Source organism: Apis laboriosa, unplaced genomic scaffold (genome assembly GCF_014066325.1).
Source record: "Apis laboriosa isolate Shangri-la unplaced genomic scaffold, ASM1406632v1 scaffold23_cov150, whole genome shotgun sequence".
NCBI classification, from domain to species: Eukaryota; Metazoa; Arthropoda; class Insecta; order Hymenoptera; family Apidae; genus Apis; species Apis laboriosa.
The window spans coordinates 4,970,436-4,997,369 of record NW_025222452.1 but is presented as its reverse complement, the minus strand read 5'-3'; the positions used below and the strand labels follow the sequence as shown (position 1 = coordinate 4,997,369).

General features: G+C 35.0%; 1 protein-coding gene across 2 annotated transcripts in view; it reads left to right on the top strand.

Moving 5' to 3' along the window:
• The window catches only part of LOC122713469 (neuroligin-4, Y-linked-like), a 152,441-nt gene extending 126,007 nt beyond the window's left edge, over positions 1 to 26,434 (top strand). For both annotated transcript variants that reach the window (XM_043933951.1, XM_043933950.1), the window contains exons 3-10: positions 6,340 to 6,637; positions 9,763 to 9,915; positions 11,363 to 11,563; positions 20,628 to 20,820; positions 21,820 to 22,264; positions 24,820 to 25,093; positions 25,225 to 25,371; positions 25,526 to 26,434. In XM_043933951.1, coding sequence (XP_043789886.1) covers positions 6,340 to 6,637; positions 9,763 to 9,915; positions 11,363 to 11,563; positions 20,628 to 20,820; positions 21,820 to 22,264; positions 24,820 to 25,093; positions 25,225 to 25,371; positions 25,526 to 26,172 — 2,358 coding nt within the window. In that variant the 3' untranslated portion in view covers positions 26,173 to 26,434. The remainder of the gene's footprint in view (positions 1 to 6,339; positions 6,638 to 9,762; positions 9,916 to 11,362; positions 11,564 to 20,627; positions 20,821 to 21,819; positions 22,265 to 24,819; positions 25,094 to 25,224; positions 25,372 to 25,525) is intronic.
• The last annotated feature ends 500 nt before the right edge of the window (positions 26,435 to 26,934 follow it).

Genomic DNA, 26,934 nt, shown 5'->3' with positions numbered 1-26,934 from the left:
GATGTTGGAATAAGAATTGTAATTAAGTTTGGAGAAAGAAATACAGATTGAATGTAATTTTATCATCGAGTACTTCGATCGATATCATTAAATTATCAAAATTTATGATAAAAAAGTCGAAAACTGTGAAAACTTTTCAAACCATTTCTTTGCATCTCTCCTTCGAATAATACTCTTGAAATTCCTATGCACCAAACTTTTTCTCCCTTATCGAGAATGAGAAAATAAATGCGTTTTTTTAAACGCGAATATTTGAAAGAACACGCGTGATAAAATCAACGGTGCATTCAAACGACACGTTCTTGTATTTAACGAGTCCTTCGCTTCAAAACTTTGAAGAATCTATTAACACCGCTGGAGGGAGGCGGCGAGGGAAAGAGGGAGATTCGTTTGATATTTTTTTCTTTTCCTTCTTCTTTTCTATATCCTCTCATCGTTTAAACACACTCTGCACACTCGTTCGCCCCGATCTATTATTAGGCCGAAATTATTTTTCCTCTTTTGTCACCGGAATTGTTCGAATTCCGCCCGCAAAGGTTGAAACTTTCCATTGCGATAATGAGAATTACGATCACGTCTCTCCGCGGGATGATTTCGAGGCGAAATTGCCGGCCGTGAAAAGGGATTATAATGATTCGACGATTACGCACACGTCTCACGTATAACACGGATTACGTTTCCTCCCTTTTCCATAGTGCTCGAGGAAAAAGGAAGGAAAGAAACAGTAAGAGAAATGTAAGAGTACGTTGCTGGGATGATCTCGACTCGGTCGATATCATGAATATATAGAAACAATTTTACCTTTTTCCACCTTTTTAATTGAAATATCTTTTTATTAAGATACTTGATCGATGATGATGAAACTTGGAAACTTAAACATATGCTCACACCGAGAGAATATTTATGTCAAATGCAGCAATTTAATTACTCCTACACAAGTATATATAAATCTACTTTAACAGCAAAATGCACTTGAAAATCATTAATAAGAACGAAATAAATTGCTGCTCGTTTTTCCTTTACACACGAACACCCCCTCCAAGTGGCTCCACCCTCTCCAAACACCTAATCCATAAATGAAACCTCGCGCTCTTATCAACCACTCGATCCATCCACCTTCCTAAATACTTCATAATACACACGCTTCATAATTCACCACCACTTTTCGAACCTGTTTGAAAGAGGTCGTCGTCGTTTTCGAGGGTGGAACAATTTTTTTTCATAACTCGAACCACGCACCCTCTCTCCTCTTGTCCAACCTGCTCGTATTACCTTAATCACAGGGTAATTACTGGGAAGGGTCACGTTGGTTACGTTGGCTGAAACAGCCAAGTATGTGGACGTGTTGGCAATCTAGCAATAATAATGGCCCGGTCGGTAATACAGGCATAATTACGGAACGATGACATTACGTCGACATTGTGTACACTGTTCCCCTGGCTGGTACGCCCGTCTAATATAAAATGTTGAACAGGTTTACACGCCGATTGCCGTATGCCGCATTCGGCCCAGATGTCGCTGTATCGCGGAACTTTTATGGATGAAGTAGAAACTGGGTGAGAAGCATAGAGACGAAAATGTCCCCGCGAATTTTCCACCCGCGACGCGTTTACTGGGGAGGAGGATCTTTACGATTCTAGGTAGGAGAGTTTATTCCAGATGGAAAGAGTGGCGTATGGAAGGATCAAAGGTTATATAGGTTTGGGAAAATAGAAATTTTGGATAAAGAAGGTTAGGTTAGATTATTAAAAAAAAAGGAAAGAATTAATTAAGGAAAGTGGTAATAGTGGAAATAGGGAAGTAAATAATGGATAAAGGTTAGGTTTGTGGGATTTTTTAGAAATTTTAAAAGTTAAGATGATTAATGGACATCGTTGAAAAGAAGGAGGAAAGTTAAAAGGTGTGCAAGACGTGGAACATTTTTCGATTATCAATTTTTCAAAGAAATTTGTATCAAAATATCTGTTTTTCTAAAAAAAATTCATTTTTCATAGTATCAAAGTTCAATTATTTCGTTTTCAACGAATCAATTTTATTGAATAGAATTCGACGATAACGCGGCCATCACGGAACTCGAGAAACGATGTAATTTCACGGGATATGACCGTGTGTACGATATCTTTCTTTCTTTCTTTCAAGAGGGCATTAGCGGAAAATTGCTCGCCGCGAAACTGCTTCGGTGGAAGCGCAACTTTTCCATAAACTTAAAAAAAAAAAAGAACATCGATCTATCTATCGTCGTGGCCTACATTTGTTTTTTTTAATTCCCAAGCACGAGCATTCAACTCATTCGTGCGTCCGTGAATGTATTATGCTGTCCAAGTTACATTAAACCCATGCTATTTTTTGTATTTTTTTTCTTTTTTTTCTAATTTCTTTCAAATAATTAAATATTTTTATACGAAGCAGCACATTGTGCAAATCACTTTGATATCCATTGTTAATCAAATTTTTTGACAATGGTTGATCTGTGTTACTCGTCTGATCATAACTCGTTTATTCCACTTATTCGATCATTTTATCTTATTTTCGTATAAATACTTGGCCAAACAAGTGGAATAAGACAGCCACGATCAAACGCATAGAATATTACACAAAGCTTATAAGATCAATACAAAAATATATTTTCAAATAAAAATTTATTTTCAATAAATATATTTTCAAATAATTTATCTGAAATCATGTCTGTAATTAATAATTGTAATTGCTTTTAGAAAGAATAGTTTTTATATAATATATGGTCGCTTTGAGAGAATTTTTGACGGCTCTCTCACATCAGCACGTAGAAAATGGGATTTTTTTCGTTCAAACCCTCCGGGTTTTAGTATAAATTTTTGTTCACATCCATTTTTCGAAAATTTATTCGCAAGTTCAAAAGTGCAGAAACCTTTATGTTGAATGTAAACGTTATATGAGCAAAGATAAACTCGTGTCACTAATGACGTTTCAACTTTTCACCACGGGTGTATAAATTATTTTTAACATCGTACTTTTGATTCTAATGTTGGATAAAAGTTTCATATGAAACAGACTTTTAATTTTAATTACATAAAAAATTAGTAGAAAAGTTCGCGGTAATTATATTTCAAATTTATTTTTCTATGCGAATTTCGTTAAATTTATTTCATAATAAGTATATTTTTAACAAACATTTATATAATCAACAGTTTGATCAATTTATATATAATTTCTTTTGCCAGTAAATAAAAAATCATCTTTGTACGTACGAAATACCCTAATAATAAAGTGAAACCTCTTCCTAATGGAACCTCGTCAGTAATACAAGTTCATCTTTAGTCAGACAATCAAAATCAGCGATACACTTTTAAATTAATTTTAATCGACAACTTTGAAAAAGTTTTTCTTTTTTTTTTTTTTCTAAAGTTTTTACATTTCAAACACTGTGATAAAAATAATCCAAAACCAAAACGCATATCGCACATCCGGTTCGTAACGAACTCCAAAATCAACGCGTTCGAATCTCAGTTTTCCCTGAATCAAGGACTCGCAACGAGCCGAAAAAAAAAAAAAAAAAAAAAAAAAAAGAAAGAACGGAGGGAAAAAGGAAGGAAAGAGGAATGGAAAAACGTGGAGAGGCGAGATAAAAGAATAAACAGAGAGGGTGTAAAAAATAATTGCGCGGGTGTACCAACAGAAATCAATCGCGCGACAACGAGGGAAATCAACGACCCCGCGAGAATAAATAACGCGTCAACAACATTGCTTCATAGACGTTTTCACGAGCACCAGCAACGTTGACCGTGCAACGCCAGGTGAAGGTCGTTAATTTTTTACAGGCCCAAAAAACACGAATGGAAACGAGGTCGATTCGAATCGTCGAACAAATTTTTTTTTCCTTTTTTTTTCTTTTTTTAAATATTTTTCTTTTCCGATCATATTTTTCTCGCAGTTAATTTTATCTCTTTCGTCCTCTCGTAAGAAATAAAGATTAGAATCAGATTAGATCAATTGGAATCGAATTTGAAAAAATTAATGCAAAATCACATATTGCGTAATCAACAGATTGACATCCATTATTTTTGCTGATTTTTGCTTGCTTTTTTTTTTTTCATCGATATTGGAAAATCGTTCGAGTGAATCTATTAAATTGCTGTATCTCCGATTTTTTCTTTTTAGAAAAATTTTTCTACAAATCATTTATTATTCCATTTATTATCTTGATAAAACAAGATTGAACTCACTTTATCTTATACTTTATCATCGATAATATTACTTTAAATTTTCACATTTATTTGGCCGTTTGATCCTCGACCTCGTTGCAACGTTTATAAATATATCCGTTATATTATAATCAACACGAACGCGCGTATTATGAATTCTCGCTGTCTTTCATTATAAAATTCCTTTCAAGAAATAGAATGCCATAATTATAAAGGGCTCGAGGGTGAAGAAAGAAGGCTGAGGGGAAAGCGGGGATAAGAATTTTTTTCCCCCTTCTTCTCGATCGTCGTCAGCTTGCTCCCTTTATCATTCTCCGGGTAACATCACGGGTCCTTCGGTTAATGGGAATTCGTGATTTTGAACTCGATGCGGCTCCATCGTCGTTCTCAATAGGGATGGAAAAGAAGAGGAGTGAGAGAAAGAAGAGAGAGAAAGAGAGAGAGAGAGAGAGAGAGAGAGAGAGAGAGAAAGCTTTCGCTGCAACCAACTGGAGGTGCAATTAACGTCGACGCTCAAACGAGATTTATTAGCCCTTCTGGTATAATTGCTTCCAAGAATGTCAATGTTTTCTCCATCTCTTTTCTTTTCTCTCTTTCTCTCTCTCTCTCTCTTTTCCTCGCTCTCTTTTACGCAATTACATCTAACGAAAGCAATTATCGAGTTTCGTTAACAACGACGCGAGAAAGCCTCGCAATTTTATGCTCGTTCTCTGAAGCGATTGATTGGCAATAAAAATGTTTTTATCTCTGCACATGACTCCACGTTATGTATCCACGTTATATACGAGTTATATCTGGAATATCTTGTAAAGGATATTGCGAAGGAAAAGAGTGAAATTGTTTTAAACGCGTGTTTTTAATAATGTAGAAGCTTTTTTTGGAAATTTTGATTTTTTGAATTATTCACACATGATTTGATTAATATCTTGTGAAAAATCGCAATTGCAAAATTATTATGCGACCGTTTCGATAATTTGAACTGTTTGTCTGATCGTAATTAGATTACTCTATATATTCGTCTGATAATAGCTAGTTTACACCACTTGCATAACTCTTTTATTCCCTCCTGTCTGATCCAGTGATTGTTTTGTTTTATCTGTAATACAAATAAAAGTGGAATAAATAGTGATGAGACTAGGAAAATAAAGTGTCAGATGTCAGACGAGTGGACAATCATTATCGTCGAAACGAATATATTAACAATGAATGCAAAATACATAATCATTCGTTAATAATTTTCGATACGAATAACGCATTTATTTGCATTATTTCTCTTTTTTTCTCTTTTCGCTCTGTCCAAAATCCTGTCCAGACAAGAATCGATGGTTTGTAGAAATGTCGTAAATGTCATAAATTCGATTTCTATGGATTGCTGGGAATCGAGTGAGGCAATCCTCGTAAAGCAAAGATAATCGAACAGCGGAGGATAATTATGTAATTAGTTTCCGGAAACAGGAATATCCGAGCCACGTTTATGTATACATAAAATACAGGATTTACATCTAACTCAATGTTCCCGAGCAGAGACATTACCGTCATCAGATCTCGCTATCTGCGCACATCGAATTGAAGTAACGAGGCACTTTTGTCATTATTAACGTCTGTCGAAATTCATAGAGATAATCGAATATCCCGAATTCACATGACAGATTTGATTTTATATTCGAATCGAGCGAAGCAATATTTGATTTATCATCCAAACGAAATTCTTCGTTTCGACTTTAATAAAAAAAAAAGAAAAAAATAATATAATATATATAATCAAAATTTCCAAAAAGAAATATTTCATAGATTAACTTCTGAAATATATAAGCATTGTCATAATATAATACTCTCAATCTAACATTAATTAAATAATCTTTAATTAAAATAAATTTCTAATAAATCTTAAATCTACAAAATAACTTCGTAATTAACTGGATTCGACTTCCTTTCTTCCTTTTTTTTTAATTTTTCACTCGAATTGAAATAACAAACACTTCATAGAAATATTGTGAACTGTTATCAACCGTTTGAAAATCCGAATATCTTACGATACTCTTTGATCTCTTCTTCTCTGAAAAACGATTTTCTTTCCTTATTAGAAAAATGTTTGTATATGTTTTTCCTTATAAGAAAAATCATTTTCTTTCCTTAACATCTGGATAATTTTTCACAGGACTTGAACAGCAAACACTTGGACCCGGTGGAAGTGTTTCGAGGCATTCCATACGCGGCCCCTCCCATAGGAGATTTACGTTTTCGACCACCGATCTCACCGATCCCGTGGGACGGTATCAAACTGGCGGATTCGTTCGGCGCAGTTTGCCCGCAGCACTTTCCGGACATCAGCAATGACACAGCTGCTTTGTTGCAAATGCCTTTGGGCAGATACCAACAGCTGAAACGTTTGTACATGTTCCTTACCAACCAGAGCGAGGACTGCCTGTTTCTGAATCTGTATATACCCGGCAGTGGTAAGCATCGATACGAACTACTTCGCGTATATTTTTTTTTTCTTTCTTTCTTTCTTTCTTCTCTTCTTTCTTATTTTATATATTTTTTATGTATTTGAAAGTACACAACTGGGGAAAATAAATTTTTGAAACGGACGAAGGAAGGAATAGGAATAAATATTCGTATTTCCTTTGATACCACCATTTTGTGTAAACAAACTTTTCCTTCGAACAGTAGAATTTTAATATCAATATCAGAATAGAATATTATTCCAGATATTCTGTTGAAAAAAGTAATAACGTTTTCTATTATACGTTTCAATATACTTCACATTTTTTTTTTTTTCCAACTCTACCCCATCCCCATCCTACGTTTCATCCAAAAATATTTCCTTTTTTTCATAAATCCTGCCAACTTATTTCTTTCGTCCTTTTTTTAATTTTATTTCGTTCCTTTTCTTTCCTTCTTGTTCCACAATGCAATTAACAAACTTATATCCAAGATTCGGGGAGGAAATGCAAGAGACACAGAGAGAAAGAGAGAGAGAGAGAGAGACAGACGTCACGATTCGCTGATGTAACGTTAATGAGGGGAGAATAAAAGGAAAAGGGGGTCGAAAATATATGTCGCGCATTAAGTATCTAATTAAACGCGCGAATCTCCGCCTTTATATTCGCAAGATTCCGGGTGTAATGCTCGTAATTAATTAGCACGCGTTAATAACACACGGGCGGGAAATTTTGAGCCACCTATCGCCTGTTTATGGAACAGTGCCGGTATTACTGGAACAAGTTACTTCCCGAAGTAATTAGTTTCGAAGTAATTAGTACCTTTATGCCCCCTGTATTATCGCGAAAGTAAGAGAACCTGCCCTCGTAGATCATTCGGCGTACGTCGTAGACGAATTTACGAGTATTACGAATTTACGAATTACGCAAGTGGGGGGTTGAAAATTTTTCACCGAGTTTGCGAAACTCTTTTTCTTTTTCCTTTTTTCTAATGGTTCACCCGAGTAAGATGGGATCTTTTGTTTGGAAATTATTCGATTCGAGAGAAGAGAGGGAGAGAATGAAAAGTTGAGATTGGAATTGAAAATTTTTTCTTTTTTTTTTTTTTTTTTTTTTGAAACGTCTTCTTTCTAATGTTTGATGAAGCTGAGAAATGTAAATTTCTTAAGTAAATAACACGTTTCGAATGTGAAATGGAAAATATATGAATAGAATAAAAACAGGATGAAAGGATTATTGATTGAAACGAAGAATTAATAAATGATCGTTAATAATAAAAATTTATAAAAATTTAAATACACGCTTTGGTACAAAAATATTGCAATTCATTTTTAATTTTTACTTATTAAAATTATAGCGAGAAAGCGATTCAAATGCATAACACGAGAAATTTACTTTCATAATTAATTACCATTAATACAATATGCTTCAAGCTCCGATAAATTAATTATTACACAATCGCTTTCCTATCTAACATAACAATTTATCGTAATATCACAATATCACGCACGACGATTAAAATATCTCTACACGACTCTCGACGATGACTCTCGATAATCAAAACCATAACTAGGAAAAAAAAAAAAAAAAACAAAATCATCTACAACAAAATCATTTTTCCTAATTTCAATCTCTCCTCCCTTCTCCCTTCTCCCCCCAAAAAAACAAAACACTCGTTTTTTATCCTCTCCCCGCAAATCGCAATCAAACCTATTTTCCCGAATTCCCCCCTCCCCTCCTTCCAATGTCTCCCCTCGTGCAGGAAACAGGAGGGAGGGGGTTGGTTGTTACGCAATCGAGGAAATCGCGAGGGAGGTCGATCGCCGGTTTGTTGTTCAGCGCCCGGTTTCGATCAACCGTGCCGGCTGCCAATTAAACCGGCCGGGCGGATTGTAACGCGATAGAGAAATTGAATTTTCGGTGGAACCAATAAAACCGTCGTCGCGGCCGCTAATCGGTCCGTTTCCGGATCCAGCCCGGTTAAAGAGCGTTTCGGGGCCGCGATTTCGGGGCCGATTAACGATAACCCGCTTCGATATTACAGGTGACAGGGATGTAAACGGGGATAATAATCGCGGGGTGATTAATCGCGCGGAAAATCGATTTTGATCCACCGATTCTCCCTTTTCCTGCTCCTCCCTCCGAAGCGTCGGCCAAGTATGAACGGAAGGAGCGGTTAATATGCGGTGATTCGAGATTCGAAACGAGGTCAACGAAGGGGGAGATTATTATTTCGTGATGAAATGAATATCAAAAAACGAACGAAATTTGGAGTAATTCGAGTTTAGAAATTTTTAAGTACAAGATTAATCGTACAATTCTCCGTATGGATAAACTGTTGATAGAAGTGAGTATATATATTTTTTCGATTAAAATTAGTTTCCCCAAGAAAGTTTATCGATCATATATGATTATATGATTATCTTGGTTAGTTGTTCGATTTTTTTCCGAAATGAGGAACGATATTGATAGTTGTTTCCAATCGAGAATTAGTTAATTTCATTTGTGTAAAAAAAAGAAAATCATGAAAATTATAATAATAGTTTCCAAATTAACAGAAATTCAGAGGTTGTCGCAATAATAATTCAACAAGATGTGTACTTGGAACAAATTAACACCACATTATTTCTCAGGATATAACTCCTCCCTTTCCCCCTTTTAATGAATTTAAAATCTATGCAAGCCGATCGCCGTTGTCGTTTTCTCTTATGAAACGATCTCTTATCGTTTAATTACACGTTGGTACACGTATACACGAGTAGGAAGACCCTTTTAGGTATTGGCGTTAATGATGAACGACGCGTTTCGAAATAATACCGGAGGATCGCAAATGCGAGATAGTTTATTACGATGATGGTGATAAATCACTGTAAGATCGATTGATCGCGATAATACGAGGTAACGGCTCGAGTTTCGGGATAAATCGAATGTTGTGCAACGCGTTAAAGATCCGAATCCTATCTGTTCGATCAAATCTGCTTCTGATCGAATTAAAGTGATTATAAAGGGATTATAAAAAGAATGAAACGATAATTGATTGCTTCGTATAATATATATTTCTCGAATGGATCAATAAGATTAAGCTTAAGAAAGAATGATTTCGAATTTATTACGAATCGAAATTGTGAAATTTTCAGGATCTCGTGGACTGGAAGCACCGTACGCAGTCATGGTATACGTCCACGGTGAAAGTTTCGAATGGGGAACAGGAAACATCTACGATGGATCCGTATTGGCCAGTGCCGGCCACGTTATAGTAATCACGCTTAATTATCGCCTTGGAATCTTAGGTTCGTATTATCCTATAATAATATAAAAAAAAAAAAAATAGAAATTAATCGATCAATTATCATCGCATATCTGGACTGCAAATTATTTCATGCAATATCAAATTTCTTTACGATTAAAAGAATAGAGAATTCGAAATATAACGTTGCATAAATAATAAAATAGAAATTAATCGATCAATTATCATCGCATATCTGGACTGCAAATTAGTTTATACAATATCAAATTTCTTTACAATTAAAAAAATAGAGAATTCGAAATATAACGTTGCATAAATAATAAAATAGAAATTAATCGATCAATTATCATCGCATATCTGGACTGCAAATTATTTCATGCAATATCAAATTTCTTTACGATTAAAAGAATAGAGAATTCGAAATATAACGTTGCATAAATATCCAGAGAACATTCTCAATCGAAATAATTAATTTTCAATTAATAACCGTGATACCTACGCGCTCTATAAATAACTAAATAACGTGTTGGCGTGAATAATTTTCGATAAGAAAATACAAATAAAGCAGCACGCGACGCGAATAATTAATCGGAGCCGGATGAATTCTTACTCCTCCGAAAAGCTTGCTCATAATTCATTTGCCGCGTTAAACTCTCTGTCCAAGCGTTTTACCAAGCGCATGCCCAACTCGCATTATTTAACATTATAATTGCCCCACGTCCAGCCCCTCCCGTAAATCCATCCGATGGTGGATTAATATTTTACAGCTCCTTCACTGTATTCAATTACAACGACGGGTATCTGTAACTGTAGAAACGAACCGATACCGAACCGGTTTCCGGTTTCCCCCCCCCCTCCCCCCCTCCCGATCCAATGACAATCGGGATATCCGACACGACTTCGCGTCGCGAAATGAACCCCGGTGAAAAAGAATGGATCTCATTTGCGATATGAAACGTATCTTAAACCGAGTATCTGTTTTCCTTTCTATCCGATCAATTTATAACGAATCCCGGGGAAAATGGAATAAATGGAATGGGGGAGGGAGGGGAGGGAGGGAATAATGAATTACAAGAGAAAGAAAAAAAAAAAAAAATGTATTGATATTAAAGAGGAGATAATATAAAGGGTCGAATCGAAGATCGGTTGAAGATGATAAATTTAATAAGGGTGGGATGGAATAAAGGGGGGAGGGGAAAGGTCGTGAAAGAAAATGGAAAATAATACTGATAATATTGTTAAAAAAGGAAAGAAATGGAAAATAAAGTCGGGGATAAATGGAGAAAATTCAAAGATAATAAGTTTACGATATTAAAGGAAAAATAGGTATGTGGTAAGAAAAAAGGAAAAAGAAAAAAAAAGTGGATGGGAAGAGAAGTAAATTTAATGATGTGAAAAGAAAAAGAAAATCGAGATTCTTCGTGGAGAAAGAAAGAAAACGGTAGTAGCGTAGATTAATAGAATCAAATGTGGCGTTGGCGGTGTTCCAGGTTTCTTGAGAACTCGTCCTTATCCAGACAGAACGCCAGGATCCGGAGGAAATCTGGCCTTGAAGGACATAGCTATGGGACTACGTTGGGTACGCGAAAATATCGCTGCGTTTGGAGGAGATCCGACGAAAATCACGTTGATTGGACACGATACTGGGGCTGCGCTCGTCAACCTTTTATTGCTCGCTCCCTACGGAAAGGGTGAGTCATATGGATTTTATCTCTTGGTGACATAACGACAGCAAAAGACGGATATATTTCAATACGATATAATCAATACGATAATCTAAAAAAAAAAAAATTAAAAAATAATTTTTTAAATCCATCCTTTTCAAACTCTTTCAACAACAACGAGAACAAAGAAAATTCTATTTCCTCGATAATCGCGTTTTAAAAAAATATATATATATATATATATCGATCAAAATTTAAATTCACGAGACTGCTTCACGAAAACCGTCTACTTGGATGGATTATTCGAAAAAAAAAAAAAAAAANAAAAAAAAAGAAAAAACCACTCGAACCATAGATTTATCATCCTCTCGAAAAGCTTCATTTTTCTTCTCGTCCGTGTTACGCATGCTAAAAACGCGCAAACACCTATCAAACGATCCAAATCGTGACACACACCCATCAGTTTCGAAAAGTACTAACTTACACCCGTATCCTCCCACCCGTTGGGGGGACAAATTGGAAGGGAATGGAGGAGGGTCGGCCACTATGACGAAGGGCATGCACAATAACAACGGATGAAAATCGATTTGGAATAGCGCAGAAATATCGCGTGTCGGCCGCGATTAGAGGGGATCCTGACCACTCGGACACTCGATTAATCGGTAAGAGATTAGTCCAGCCAATCCGACAATCGAGATAGTCGAGGCATCTCACGAGGGTGAAAAATAAAAAAAAGAGGAGGAGGGAGGGAAAAAATCGCGCGTATTGATCTCGCGCGTGAATGGTGACAAATTACGTGGTTTCGTTTCATTTCTCGAAAAAATGTATTTTTTTATTGGCCTGCACTAGATCAAACGTTTTCTTTTTTTCTTTTTTTTTTTTTTTTNTATTTTCGTTTCGAAATTTGGATTTTTTACAAATGATTGGGTTTTTGTAAAAGGGAATTGCGAAACGTGGATACCATTTGAACTTTGTACGCTCAGTATATACGAGTAAGAAGTGAAAAATATTTTTTGACCAAAGGCTTTGCAATTTTTCTTATATAGTTTTTATTATTGGTAAAAAGAAATGTTTGAAAAATTTGAAAAAAAAGATAATCGCAATGGATAATAACAAATTAATTTACATTTTCTCCATTTATATTTTAATTCAATGTTGATTCGAACGATCGTCGAAGAATTTGTTTAATTTTAAAATTGATTAGTTGAATGAATATTTGGACAGGCAACGATAATTATTTAGTAGAATTATTTTATTTGTATAAAATTGTAAGAGATTTCTTTTAAAACGAAAATGGAGTATGACAGAAGCACTTGGTTTGACTCTAAGAAAAATACACACGTACCTTTTAAGTGGAAGATAAATATTCGTCGTGTATAATATTATTATACATGCTTACAGAAGTGCAACGCGTAGAGGCACTAATTATATTTTGAAATTGCACCGTGAAATAAAGGACACTTCAACCAATGAATAATTTAGGATGAACGTCTCTCACATTAATTATTCTCCGTTCAAAAATATCTTTGATATTTCTCCACGTTCCAAACTTCCTATTAACATTCACATAAACTTACAAATTATATCCAACTGATTTAATTACTAAATTAAAAGGATCTTCTCAAAGGATAAAATAATAAACAATTTGAAATGAAAAATTTTTTATTCTTTTATCTTAAAAAAAACTCAATTTTTTTATCCGTAAATCTATTACAGAAGGGCAAAATATTTTTTTATATTTCGTCAATGCGTGTCATTTTCAAAGAGAAATAAATATTTTACAGAAACGTATATATTGAAACGTTTAAAAATTGCCGGAGCACGTTCAATGGCACCTATGCAATGCAACCCATTAAACGTTTCAACGATACTTTCAGTTCCAACCGCAAAATCGTGAAGCGGAGCGAAATTCGAAACCTAGAGATCCATCGAATAGATAGAGGTTGCATCGAAGATGCATTTTGTTACAAGTCGATATCCGAATCGGTTTTCGAGATACGAGGTTTTCCCGAAACCGAGCCACGTCGAGTGTACGGGGGAGAGTGTTGAATGACCGAAAATTCCGTGACCCAGTTCCGTTCCCATAGAAAATGCGTAACTGATGGTAGAAAAAAAAAAAAAAAAGAATCGATAGCTGTCACTGACCACCGAGCACGTGCCTCGCTTGAAACAGAGAGTGAATGCCAGAGAAGAGAAGAACAGTGATAAAAAAAAAAAGTAGGAAAAATGATGACTCCCTTTGAATAACTTGAGTGTCTTCGAAAATTTCGAGAAATTTTATCGAAAACTTGAAACGAGAATCGTTTTAAAGGATGCCGTTTCTCGTTGTCAAAGAGAAAAAAGAACAAGATGTCTGTATAAGAGTCTGGTTTTGCCTGGAGAGAAGAGAAAAATGGTAATTTTAACGTTTTGTTTTGGGAATTTGGATAAAGAATTGTAATTATTACTTTTTATCAATTTGCAAGAAAATTGTTGCATTAAATATATCGTAACGAAATAAAACAGGACAATTTTTCTTTCATCAATTCGAGGAATTAGAAATTTATTTAAAGAGCAACAAGAAACTTTAAAAATTTAATTCGATTTAAAAAATTTTCCAAACGAACAACCTTAACTCCACTCCTGGTCAAAAAAGAAAAGAAAGAAAGAAGAGAGAATCAAGGAAACGCGAACCAACAACAACAAGAGAAAGAAAGGGTTAAAAAAAATTCGCATTCGAGGTACCCATCGGAAGAACTAAGCCTGAAATACCAAAGAAAAAAAAAACGAAACGAGCGTTTCGTAACCGTGCAACCGTGCTCGTAATTTCCTCGTAACTTCCTTTTCTGCACAACCTGCTTCCTCCAAGTGGAAATCGAGCGCGATGGGCGTCAACGCGAACGAGGGCAGAAGCGTAAAAGTCTCTCTCGTTCCTCCATGTTTCCACCATCATCATCATGGGAGTGCATTCTCGCCACGATTCCGATGCCATGTCGGAAGAGGGGAGAGACCCTTCCTTTATCCACCAACGAAGGAAGTTGCTCTGCCTGGTATCGAGGTCGAGAGAGAAAATAGAAAAGGCAGAAGATGCGAACGAGAGAGAGAGAGAGAGAGAAAGGGAGAGGGCCATTGCAAGATGCGGGCAAGGATGGAAAAGCGGTTCTCGCCGCTTCCTGAACCTTCAGAAACGGAGACAGCGCGTTACCAGGGCTGTAAAGAGCAGGCCGAAGATGTAAACTGTTTGGTAACATTTCCGGTGCAACCGGAACCCTGGAAATGGCCGAGCAACGAGGTTGGGTCCTGTTCAGACAGCCGCAAGCATTCAAACCAACTCTCGCCCATCCCCCTCCCTCCCCGTCTGCGTCCTGTCTCCCCGTTTGTTTTATCCCTTCCCGACCGGTGTCTGGCCCCCTGGAACACGAGAACGCTTCGTACATATACCATCGAGGCCGAAGCCTCTCTCTTTCTGTTTCTCCCCTCTCCCTATTCCTCTTCCTTCCTCCCTCGGCTCGGCTATATAATGGCCGTTTGTGTATCGATGAAGGAATTCTGCGAGTTTCAAAATAGGGAGAGCAGTGAAATTTGAATAACGAGATGTTCCTTTGAAAGGAGGATCTTCTTTTTATCATTGTTGTTTGGATATCCTGTTATAGGATAGGATTTCTTTGATGTGGATTTGGGTTGCATTTCAGAGGTTTTTTTTTTTTTTTTTTAATTGGAATTAGAGAACGTCGAAAAATATTTTATTGGAAATTTTATACGAAATATTATTTTTATGCAACGTTCCATTTTCGATGAAGATCGATCTTGTCCAAAACTACTCCTCGATGAAAGTTTCTTCGGGTTTCTTCAACGAAGTTGAAGAAAGTAGATTCGCATTTGAAGTGCTTGGCAGAAAAAACTTCCAGCCGAGCAAAATATAGACGGATTTATCTCTTTTTTTTTTCTTTTTTTGAGATTCCATTTTCCACGGAGCGATGTATAAACTCGGGTAACCTACGCGTTCACCTAACATTTCGCCGGTCTGTCACACAGATTTCTTTAGCTAACCCGCCCAATGACCGAGCAGTCAGGTCAATTCGAAGAATCGATGCAACTGGCGCACATTGAATCAGCCAATTGCCAGGAATCACGGTCCACTGGTTCCGTGATTACTCGCGAAACCAATCGTTCGTGCGCAGGGAGTGTAGGCGAGAAACAGCTTCTCGAATGAAATGTGTCGATGAAAAAAAAAAAGAAGTGGAGAATGAAGAACTTGTGGTACAGGTTATTTCGTCTCCTTTTTTCCTTTTTCTTAAGGACGGAGAAATTCAATGGAAAAAATCTTGCGTTAAAAAATAATGAAAAGGTTAAAAAACAATAAATAGAAAAATTAAAGGAAATTAAAGGAATTCTCTTTGTCCGATAAACGTTAACCATTCGATGGAAAAATTGGAAATAATAAGAACGAAAAAATCGTGAACGATTCTACGTAAATTTCGCACACGCATAAATTATTTTTTTTTAAATAATAATAAATGTTTAATGAAATTGAGAGGACAGACTCATTGGAAACTGCATAGATCGATACATTTTTTGTCGAATTTATTGGTCTTGATCATATTGGAGCGATGAAGAGGATGAGATTGTAGATTTCGAGAGAATAGAGTGTTTGCAAACGTAGTAAGCTAATTGGGACGAGCGCAAGATGTAGATTGATGCTGATGGAGATCTTAACTATTGACCAAGACTGTTTGATCAGCTATCTAAATTTATACTTCGATGGAATTGCTGAAATTATTCGTTTTCTCCTCCTATCTACAATTTATTTAAATATTTTATTCAAAATATTCGAGAATTCGACCGAAAATTCCATCGTTTTTGGTATTTTAAATTCGCATTTTATCCGTGGCGATCTCGTTTCTTATCGTTCTCGTCGTCCAAGCTATTAAACCGAGCATCTTGCACGCGTATCGTTCTATTCGTGAACGTTTCACGTTGTCCTCGTCTCGTCGTTCGAGACAAGTGTATATCGTTCGAATCGTTTCCTTCGATCTCAAACTTCTCGTAAGATCTTTCCTACATTCGTGTGAAACAGTCACGAACGTGCACTGTTGAATTTTATAGTGTGAATCCAACGGTAATTTTGAAAGTTTGAGGATTACTTCGTGATAGATTCGATCGACGATACCTTTACTCGAGTTATGAAGGGATGATAAATCCCCTCCATGTATTCTTGGATCCATTTGGAGACGAGGAGTGAATTCTAGCATTTTAGAATGCTATTCTAGAATATCAAAAAATGTGAAAGTGGAAGACAAAATGGTAATTCTAATATATTTAAAAATATATATATAAAATAGATATAAATGAAAGATGTATTTTTTTTTAACGAATTATTTTATATATTTTAATAGAATTTTTCTTTTCTTTTCAAAAGTACGATCTTTTCTCCAATAAAATTGCTAAAAAACTTATCACCACCTTATCACTACTTTCTGCTTCGCCCTTAATCCTTGCCAAACTTTCTAACGAAAAGTATACAAATTCTTTCGCAACCTCTTCCATTTTCATCCTCCACCAATAATCTCCCTTAAGCTCATTTATATTTTATCCAAAAGAAAATCTTTTTTATCTCTTTATCTCTTCCTTTCTTTCTCTTTCTCTCCACCAATTAAAAAATCCCCCTCCAAATAAAATCTTACGTTCCTCACGTAGAGATCATCGAAACCAAACGTGCAAATTAAAAGAAAAAAAAAAAACTTCCTTTTTTTTCGAGCGAATTCAATACGCAAAAAGCGGAAGTTAACAAGATGGATATCGATTCCTCGGAAAAAGAAAAAGAAACTCTATTTCTTCTCCTAATATAAAATTTTACTACGTTACTCAAATATAGATTATCAAAATTGGAAGAAGAAGAAAAAAAAGAAAGATTTTTTTTTGAAGAGAAGGAAATGATAAGATGGATTATCGAGAAGTGTTAATTAATTGAGGCGGAGGCACGAATCGATAATGGTGCAGAGTGTTCTTCGCTCGAGTTCCAACACTCTGAAATTAACGTTCGGCCCATTATAATTCATGGACCGCCCTTGCCAACAAGAATCGGTCGTTAAAGTAAGAAGTTCCGATATTTAGGGGTGGCGCGTGATTGAAATAATCGGCCTGATCTCTCGGTGTGCTTATAGAAAATAGAAGGGGTAGTTTGAATGCTCGATGCTCGAGAAGATTTTTGGGATAGCTCGCAGGAGAAAGTTGAGGAAAGTTTTGAATATTCTATATATAGCCTCGAAGAGAATTCGAAGCAGTTTAATGTACATATATAATCCACAAGACGAGTGGTAATGGAATATTGATTGATTCGAATATCGTTAAATACGATATTAATTTAATAATTTTGTGTAATTTGGCAAATGTTCTTTTTCGTAATATATATTGGAGAAACTTTTATAAATGTTTACAAAATAACGAAGATTTCGATAAAAATGAATATGATTTTCAACATTTTGAATTAACCTTCTCTTTCTTTTTAAATGCTTTTGGAAGGAATATTTTCTTTCAAACACTCGATTAAAAACTTATTGTTTCCCTCAAAATGTTTAAGGATTTAGGGATTATATTAATTCTCATTTCAAAATTAACCTCGCATGTTCTTTGGAATATTGCACTACGTACATATTCAATAAACTTATTTTCACTTATAGATTATGCCCTTCCAGACAGGAAGTACAAATAAGGAACAAAGAGAAGGAGAAAATATGAATCGATATATTAAATCGTAGATCTGATTGAAGATTTCACGGATGAATATTAACCTTTCGTGGCACGGTATCAACTTTTCATCGAAAAGAAGAAGAGAGGCGAACGAGAGGAGGAGGAGAGGAGAGGAGAATATCGCGTTCTGGCTCCCAGTTGTCTCGTGCAAACATCGGCCTGGCCGAAAATTATAGCGATAGTTGGACGGCGTTAGTCGAGAGTGAGCGGATACAAAATTGTAAAAGGCAAATATTTGGATTCGACGAGGCGGAGGATATTTACATTGGACACGTATTGCATCGTATTTCCCCTCGGCATCCCTTGCATCGCCGGGATTAATCCGAATACCCTTCCCTTTGCAACATTTCCGCGTCAAGTCACCGATGCTTTAGAGGTTTCGATATTCTTTCGACTTGCCATCTTTACGAGCCCGTCAAATCCTCGTGGAACGGTTTCGAAACCAAGCTTTTTCTCCTACGTTTTTTTTCCTCTTCTTCTATCTTTCATCATTCAGAGATTTACTTTTATTTCCTCCTGTCTTTTTCTTTTTTTTTTTTTTTTTTTTTTTCATTTAAGATTAAGCATTATAATACGCAACGTTGGATGTTTATTAATTTTAGAAGTTTATTCATTTTTTTTTTCTTGTTACAATTTAGAATTAGAAATATCGATTTACGAGAATTAATTTTTTATTACATTTAAAAATCTGATAATTATGCAAAGTAAGGGATCAGTTTCGTTCATTGTGTTTGATTTAATTAAAGATTAGAAATTGGTTTTATTTTATTCGAGATTTTATTCAATTTAAAATTTACGTCCCTGCAATAAGTTAATGGAAAGTTGTGTTGTTATATCGAAATTGGACGATTGTTTATCGTTTGCAATCCTGTCGAATGGTTTATTATTAAAATGGATATCGAAATATAGGAGGGTACAACAAGGGAGATTGCAATTAATGCTAACCTAAATAATAGCGACAATAGATACTCGTAAGTTAAAATCAATATAATGTTGCAGATGAATAATAGTTATTGCAACGATAAAATTTACTTTCCGAAAAATATAACAGTATTTCTAAATAATATAAATATGATACGACAGAAAAAAACTACAATGTAATATTAACAGAAACAATATATCAATTCTACATTAAAAGATCCTATTGTTCGTGATTGTGATAATTAAATTGGAAATATGCAAAATTTAAACGTACAAAAATTTTTCGAATAATCACACGATGCGTAAAAGAACGCAAAATATTTAAAATATAATATAAAAATTTACACTTGAAGAATAAATCAAATCTCCAATTTCCATTTCTTTAATCACAAAAATTATATTCTCAAACTGATAATATTACCAACTGTTTGAATATGATTTTTCAAAAGATATAAAAACAAGAGCGTCTGCTTTTCGCAAGATGATTAAATGTAGGAAGGAGCGCCCCGCTTTAAAACTAATTATTCGTTTTAGCGCGAGGCAAACTATCTCGTATAAAATATTCCTCTCGTAAAAGGCACGATAAATTGATGTTCCATTCAGTGTAGGTAGATTACAGCTTTACAGCATGTTCCACCACTGCCATAATTCGTCGCCGCTGTCGTTTCACTTTCCTTGAATATTTCCTTTTTATTATCGCGTAAATCTCTTTGAGCCATCCTGGATAACGACTTTCCCGTGTTGATGTAATAACTTCGATATATCCGGCCTCCTTCTCCACCACCGACTTTAATGCGTTCTTTCTTCAAAGATATTATAACCGATATGCCACTCGAGACGATCGAAAAGAACGCCTCCCTATTTTCGCTGTAATTTATCCTTGTACCTTGTATTCGATGAACTTATTTATGGAATTGTTGTATCTGGAATTAGAGACAATATCGATGTGTGAAATTAGTAAAAAAGAATTTGTACACTAGAAAGAAATTTTACACCGGGAATATATTGGTATGATGTATAGATACAGTAGAAGTGAGCGATATTGATCAGACGCGTCTATCAATAATACTGAAACGTATCGAATCTTATTTATTATTATGTATTAATTACGAGGCATATAGAATGCATAATATACTCCAAATAAAAGAGCAAAATATGAATTATAAGTACTATTAATAACAATTATTGAAACGAAGCTCAAAATCGATCGGTTCGTTAGTTCTTTCAGTAGTTAAAGTAGACGTGTTAGTCAGACGTAACTTCGATATGGAATTCGAAGTCCTCTTCCTGCACGTATATATTTCAAGAAAATTATTATTAATTTTCACAAAATACAAAATTGTTCTGGAATCAAGGTAAATCTTGATTCAGAAGATGCGTGTTCTTTATTCAATAAAATTATTCGATTTGTGATGGCAATATATTGGATCAATGGTTGCAGGTCTGTTTCATCGCGTCGTGTTATCGAGTGGGTCAGCATTAAGCCCGTGGGCGTCTGTTCACGATCCGAACGACCTACGCTTGAAAGTAGGGGAGCAAATAGGATGTTCCACCGAGAACGACGAAGATATTGCCGATTGTCTACGCGGCGTTCCTCTCCGTGAGCTGATGGCTGTTGAACTGCCGGAAATCCGGTAAGATAGTAACTCTTTACGATCTTGATTCGAGGCTGATCTAACATCCATGAATACGACGTCTTCCGTAAATTTCAAAGTTCCTCCTGGATTACCTGGACGGAATGAGGAACTTCGAGCGATATTATTGCTTTCTGCGCGAAAGAATCAAATAAAATTCGCGTCATCTTCCCTTAAAAACATCCGATCCTACTTTACGTCATTACACATTTTTACTACATTTAATGTTATTTAAGGAATCACAAGTTGGATAGAACATATGTTGTAAAATTAATGTCAATTGGAACATTTACGTTTCTTGGAAAGAAAAAATTTTAGAGTTTTATTATTTTTACTTTATTATTTTAACTTTCTTAACCCTTATACTAATAGAGACTCTTTTACTCTCTAGATACTCTTTTACTTAAGCGTAAAATTAAGAATTCGTTATTTAAAAAATTGTCAGATTAGACGATATCGTTTTTGCTATATTTCCTTCGACTTAGAATTTTATTATCAAAAAATTAATGGAAAAGTGTCGAAAATTTTGGATTAAATTTGTATAAATACAAATTTATATCACGAACCAAACATAATCGGTAAAATCGGTAAAATCAAANTCGACTTAGAATTTTATTATCAAAAAATTAATGGAAAAGTGTCGAAAATTTTGGATTAAATTTGTATAAATACAAATTTATATCACGAACCAAACATAATAAACGAAAATCGGTAAAATCAAACACTCTCTTAATAAAATTGATCCACCTATGATATCTCTTCATCCCCCAAATCCCGCGCTATCGATCCCTGCACAACACTCGGACCAAAATACACCATATATCCTAGTCAGAACGCGAGTCAAAACGTTAATCGGCAAGCACAATTAATTCTCGATGCACGCGTCGCCATTGTTGGTTTCCGGTTTGCTTCCGTGTCGCCTTATTGATCGACACTCCAGGCTAGGATTTAATTTGAAACGGTGGCGATGAATCATCTAATTCGTCGCCTCGTTTACAGATTCGTGCCACGGATCGGGCCAGGCTTACCAGTGGACCAAAACAATCCCGATCCGGGGTTGGACATGGAAAGAGCCAGCGACACGTTCATCAAGGTACCTCTGATCCTCGGTGTGTCGACCACGGAGTCGAATCTCGACTTCAACGAGAACGACATTCAATACGGTTTCGAGGAGGATCACCGAAATCGAATCTTAAGAACGTTCATCAGGAACGCCTACGTTTACCATTTGAACGAGATATTCTCGGCGGTGAGGAACGAGTACACGGACTGGGACAAGCCTATTTTGCATCCTATTATTATAAGGGACTCGACCATGGAGGCATTGAGCGATGGCCACACTGTTGCTCCTCTCATGAGGATTGCTTTTTATCATGCCAGACGGGGTGCCAAAACGTACTTCTATCACTTCAGTCATCAGACCAAGGATAGCGGGATGTTGCAGGTTTGTGAAGAACGTTGGCATCTTTTTAAAGGAGGTTGTGAATATTTTCTGCTTTTTAAATTACTGTTGCTGGAAAATTCGTGGAGGAATGTAAATTATAAAAACGATTTTGAAGATTTTTCTTCTTTTTTTTTAAGTTAGGATACAAGGAAAATGCTAGGAGGAATATTCTTAAAGAGTCTTTTTTTTTAACATTAATAAATTAAATATCTTTCAAATAGACTAGTTATAAATTGGTGAAACGATTGAAGTTTATATTATAAATTTTTATAATATAAAATTAGCTTCTTTATATTTATATTCAAAATTTTATTCAATACAATGAATATAAACCAATCGTGCATGCAATCAGATAGCAAGGAATATACCAAGAATACAAGAGAACGTGAGTATAAAAAGATTATTTATCTGTATTACTCAAGATTCCAATTCTTTACTATTTTCGTAAATACGAACATGACAGATGTTGAAAAATAATTTAAAAGAAGGAATCCTCTAACGATTGAAACGCCTGAATAAAATGTCGAAAGTAAACCGTGCCTCTTTGAATCACTTCCTGATGTAAACTTATTTCTCAGGGAAGTTGTGTTTTTCTTTTTTTCTTTTTTTCCTTCGCGGCAACGATGTTTACACACGATTTCTTTGATTTTTCGTGAAATTTCTTAAATACACAGTACTCTTTCCCTTCCACATAACGAAATAAGTAGATAAGTATGGTAATTCTGCTTATAGCTTTGTATAAATTTCCTCTTGATTTGATCAATTAAATGAATTAAATAAGAATAGTAATAGAATTGAATAAGACAAAATAAGGCAATCAAAACAGTCGAGCAAGTAGAATAAATTTATCTACTGATCGAGTGATAACGAAATAAAATCCTGGTTAAACAAGTAGATCAACGTTGTCAGATAGTTCTAATAATAATTTGAAGATAAAAATAATTTGTATACTATTTATAATATTACGTAAATATTCATTGTATATTTAGATTTTCTTTTTCTTTATCAACTTAAAAATAGCTTGAAGAAATTGCTAACTAGAGGATTCAAAACCTTTCTTCTTTTCCCAGCAACCTTACTTGGCTGATCAATCAGGGGTATATTCCACTTGCTCGATCGTATGTTTCTAAGTAGAGTACGTCAGCGTACGGTCAGGCAAGCAATATGAGATTATACTTCGCTGATTAAGTAGCATAAATCAATGTACAATTGATTGTGCATAGATAAATTATATCCACGTTAAATAGATGAAACTGAAAATACATTGAATTTTTAATTTACATTTTTCCTTGTTTCGTGAAATTAAAATAAATCCTCCATCTGTTGATCTCTGAAAACGACGAATTTCCCTATTGAATTGTCGAAGGATCATTACCATTTGAAAAATATCACGCGCCAGATGGTTTAATAAACCGGCCAGGCGAATGGATCGATTTAATAACGCAAACTTTCGAGATTCGACGAGGGCAAGTTTCAGCGCAGCGTCACGCTTAATTTACACCGTTGGAGACTTGCGGGATAACGCGAGGGCCCATCCACCAAACTCTCGAAGCATTTGATTAGATCAGTAGCTTCATCGTGAAATCATGGCCAGTGGTTAGGGACACAGAGCGGAGAGCAGAAAACTTGAAGATAACCAAGATGGAAATCGATATCGAGAAAAGAGGGAGGATTAAAAAAGTAACGATTGTGATAGAATTGAATGGAATCGAACTATTTCCTTCAATTTTTTATTTTAAATTTTTTTTATTATAATTATAATTTTTTTTTTATTTTAAATCTATCGATTAATTTTATCAAATCAACGTAGCGATTTAAATTTATATAATATATATATTGATATATTTATAATTTAATATTAATAATTCAATATTTATAATTTATATAGCATAAGATTGAATAAACAATAATTTTAATTTATCGAACTAATGTAACGAGGCAGGAGTTTATATATAACTATATCGTAAAGTTTATTTGAAGAGAATTCAACTATCTAATTTATCTCATAGTTGCGCTATAGGCGAAATGTTGAAAGTGTCAAAAGAGGCAGGAACTTGAAGTTAACAAGTTTAGCCTGCGGGCCACGTTTAATAGCGATTTAGCGCGTTTGCTTGCCACGGTATGACCAACTGTGTACGCACAAAGCAAAATTTAATTAAAAGGAAGTCGAGCCGCGCACTACTGAAAGGCGGCCTCATTTAATAAGTTCCGGTGTCATGGCTAACTCTTCGTCACATGAAACGTCGTTACAATTAACGCTGCTCTCTATAAATTGCGAATTTGTGTTAAAAATATCTATAGCCAATAACGATAATAAGACATAAAAGTACGATTCGACAAAAGTAAAGGGTATATAAAAAGTAAAAGGAAGATGAAACGAAGATTTAAATTTTTCAATTTTTCAATTTTCAATTCTCAAATTCGTAGAAAGATTTATTACTCCAAGTGGAATTTCAATATCTCTCTACATCTCATTCCTATTGAAATCTCTTACGAACAGCATCCATTTCTGGATTTTCAAACGTTATATCACGGACGAAATCATTTTGTTCCAGCGTCTGGGCAGTATTCGTGGCGAGGATATATCGTATATCTTCGGTCTGCCGTTGGTGGGTGGAGGAGCTTTCTTTTCACGGAATTATTCTCGCCAGGATCAAACCGTCGCCGAAGCTGTTCTCACGTTTTTCACGAATTTCGCGAAAACTGGCAATCCGAATGAGCCGCACAAAATCGAATCGGTGGATTACGGTACACCAAAGGAAAAAACGCGATATCGTGGCCTTACGTGGGAGCAATACGAGACTGGTACTCAACAATATCTCACAATTGGTAAGTTTCTTCTTCATCGCATTTTTTTTTTTTTTTTATTATCTTCTTTGTGTATATATATATATTTTTTTTGAATATAGATATGTGTTATTGATTATTATCGAATTATATGTTATAATAAATTATTTTAGCTATGAAACCAAAAATGAAGAGCCATTATCGGGGTCATAAAATGGCGGTTTGGTTAAACCTGATACCTCAACTCCACCGACCCGGCGACGATGATGTTTCTATGCGTCATCATCATTTCCGAGAAAGAGGCGATCATTTTTATGCAGGTAAAGAAAAAAGGATAAAATTTTTATTTCAAATAATGTTAATCTCTGTTCTATATTGATTACATTAAATTTATAAAATATTACATTTGATTTATAAATAATACATAATTCAATCATTAGATTAAATTAATTAAGAAATTGTTAAATTTTTTAGGACCAGTTCGAGACGAATGGTACACACCCTTACCCCTCGTAGGAACAACTAAAGCCAGCGCCTCGTCCACAACAGCGTGCAGTACAACTACAGGCGATGACAGTATCACCGAGGATATTACCCCAATCCTGGATGATTCAGAAGACGACGCTGAATTGTTACAAAGACTAGCTTCTCGTCACTATTATAGCACTACCACAGCTCTGGCAATCACTGTAGGGGTGGGTTGCATTCTGTTAGTGCTCAATATGTTGATATTCGCCGGCATTTACTATCAGAGGGATCGAGACAAAAAAAGAGCAGCCATGGATTGTACACCAAACGGGCAAGAATCTCTACCAATGACTACCAGGTCATCTATAAAAGCTCCAGAGAGTCCCAGACCAGCCCAAGAACCACCACCATCGTATACTACCCTTGCGAGAAGTCCCTCTATCCAGGAACATCAACAAATTGTCCAGAGTCAATCGACAGAAGTTGACGAACAATTTAAAAGTGAACAGAAACCTGGTCACGGGACCAGCAATGCCATTCACAAAGATCCCATTCCTCCAAAACCACCCACAAGAACAACCAGCTCTTTAAGTACTACTAGTGGCACCAATACCATTAAAAAACGTGTGCAAATACAAGAAATATCCGTATAGCATTAGGGGTTGCCCTTAGAGGGCAACATGAAGAACAAGAAGGTGACTTTCGTAGATTTTGAAGCGAATGGCGAATCCAAGTTTTGAGATGTGAATTAAGAAATGTTCAATGACAAAGCTCAAGTTGACAAAGAAAATTGTTTTCTTGGATTATAGTGGAAACATCGATGAAAAATTGAAACTTTCGGTGTTTTTTTCAACACTTGTTAATGTAAACTCTAAAGGAAAATGAATTCAAAGCGTCATTCAATTCTATGTTAAGTATTCTCTAATTATTCTGATGTGTAAACAGCGATAACTGCCATATGTTATTAAAAAGACAAAGTGCTTTAAAGGAGGGCTTGAAAGACTATTGTTCCTCGATTATGCACATAGGACTCAAAATATTTAATATTTGAGTACGTTCCTTTATAGAATGTGATATATTTCTTTCAGGAGATATTATCAAAGTCATGTGTTACACAAAGCGATTCATAATGAATTAATTCAATTTAAAATAATTTCTTTTAAAAAAAAATATTAAAATTGATAACTATAAGAACTGTGTTGTTAACTAATGAAATATTTTTCAAAAGTTTATTATTATCGATAATTGTTTTTCTATAAATACATTATTGAACAAATATATCAAACATATACATCTTTTCTTTTTACTGTTTTTTATTATATAGTTATAAAAATAAATGGAAATAAATTTTAAAATTTATCTTAACTTGTCTTAAACATGATAGTAAATGATACTATAAAGAAAATATTTTCTTT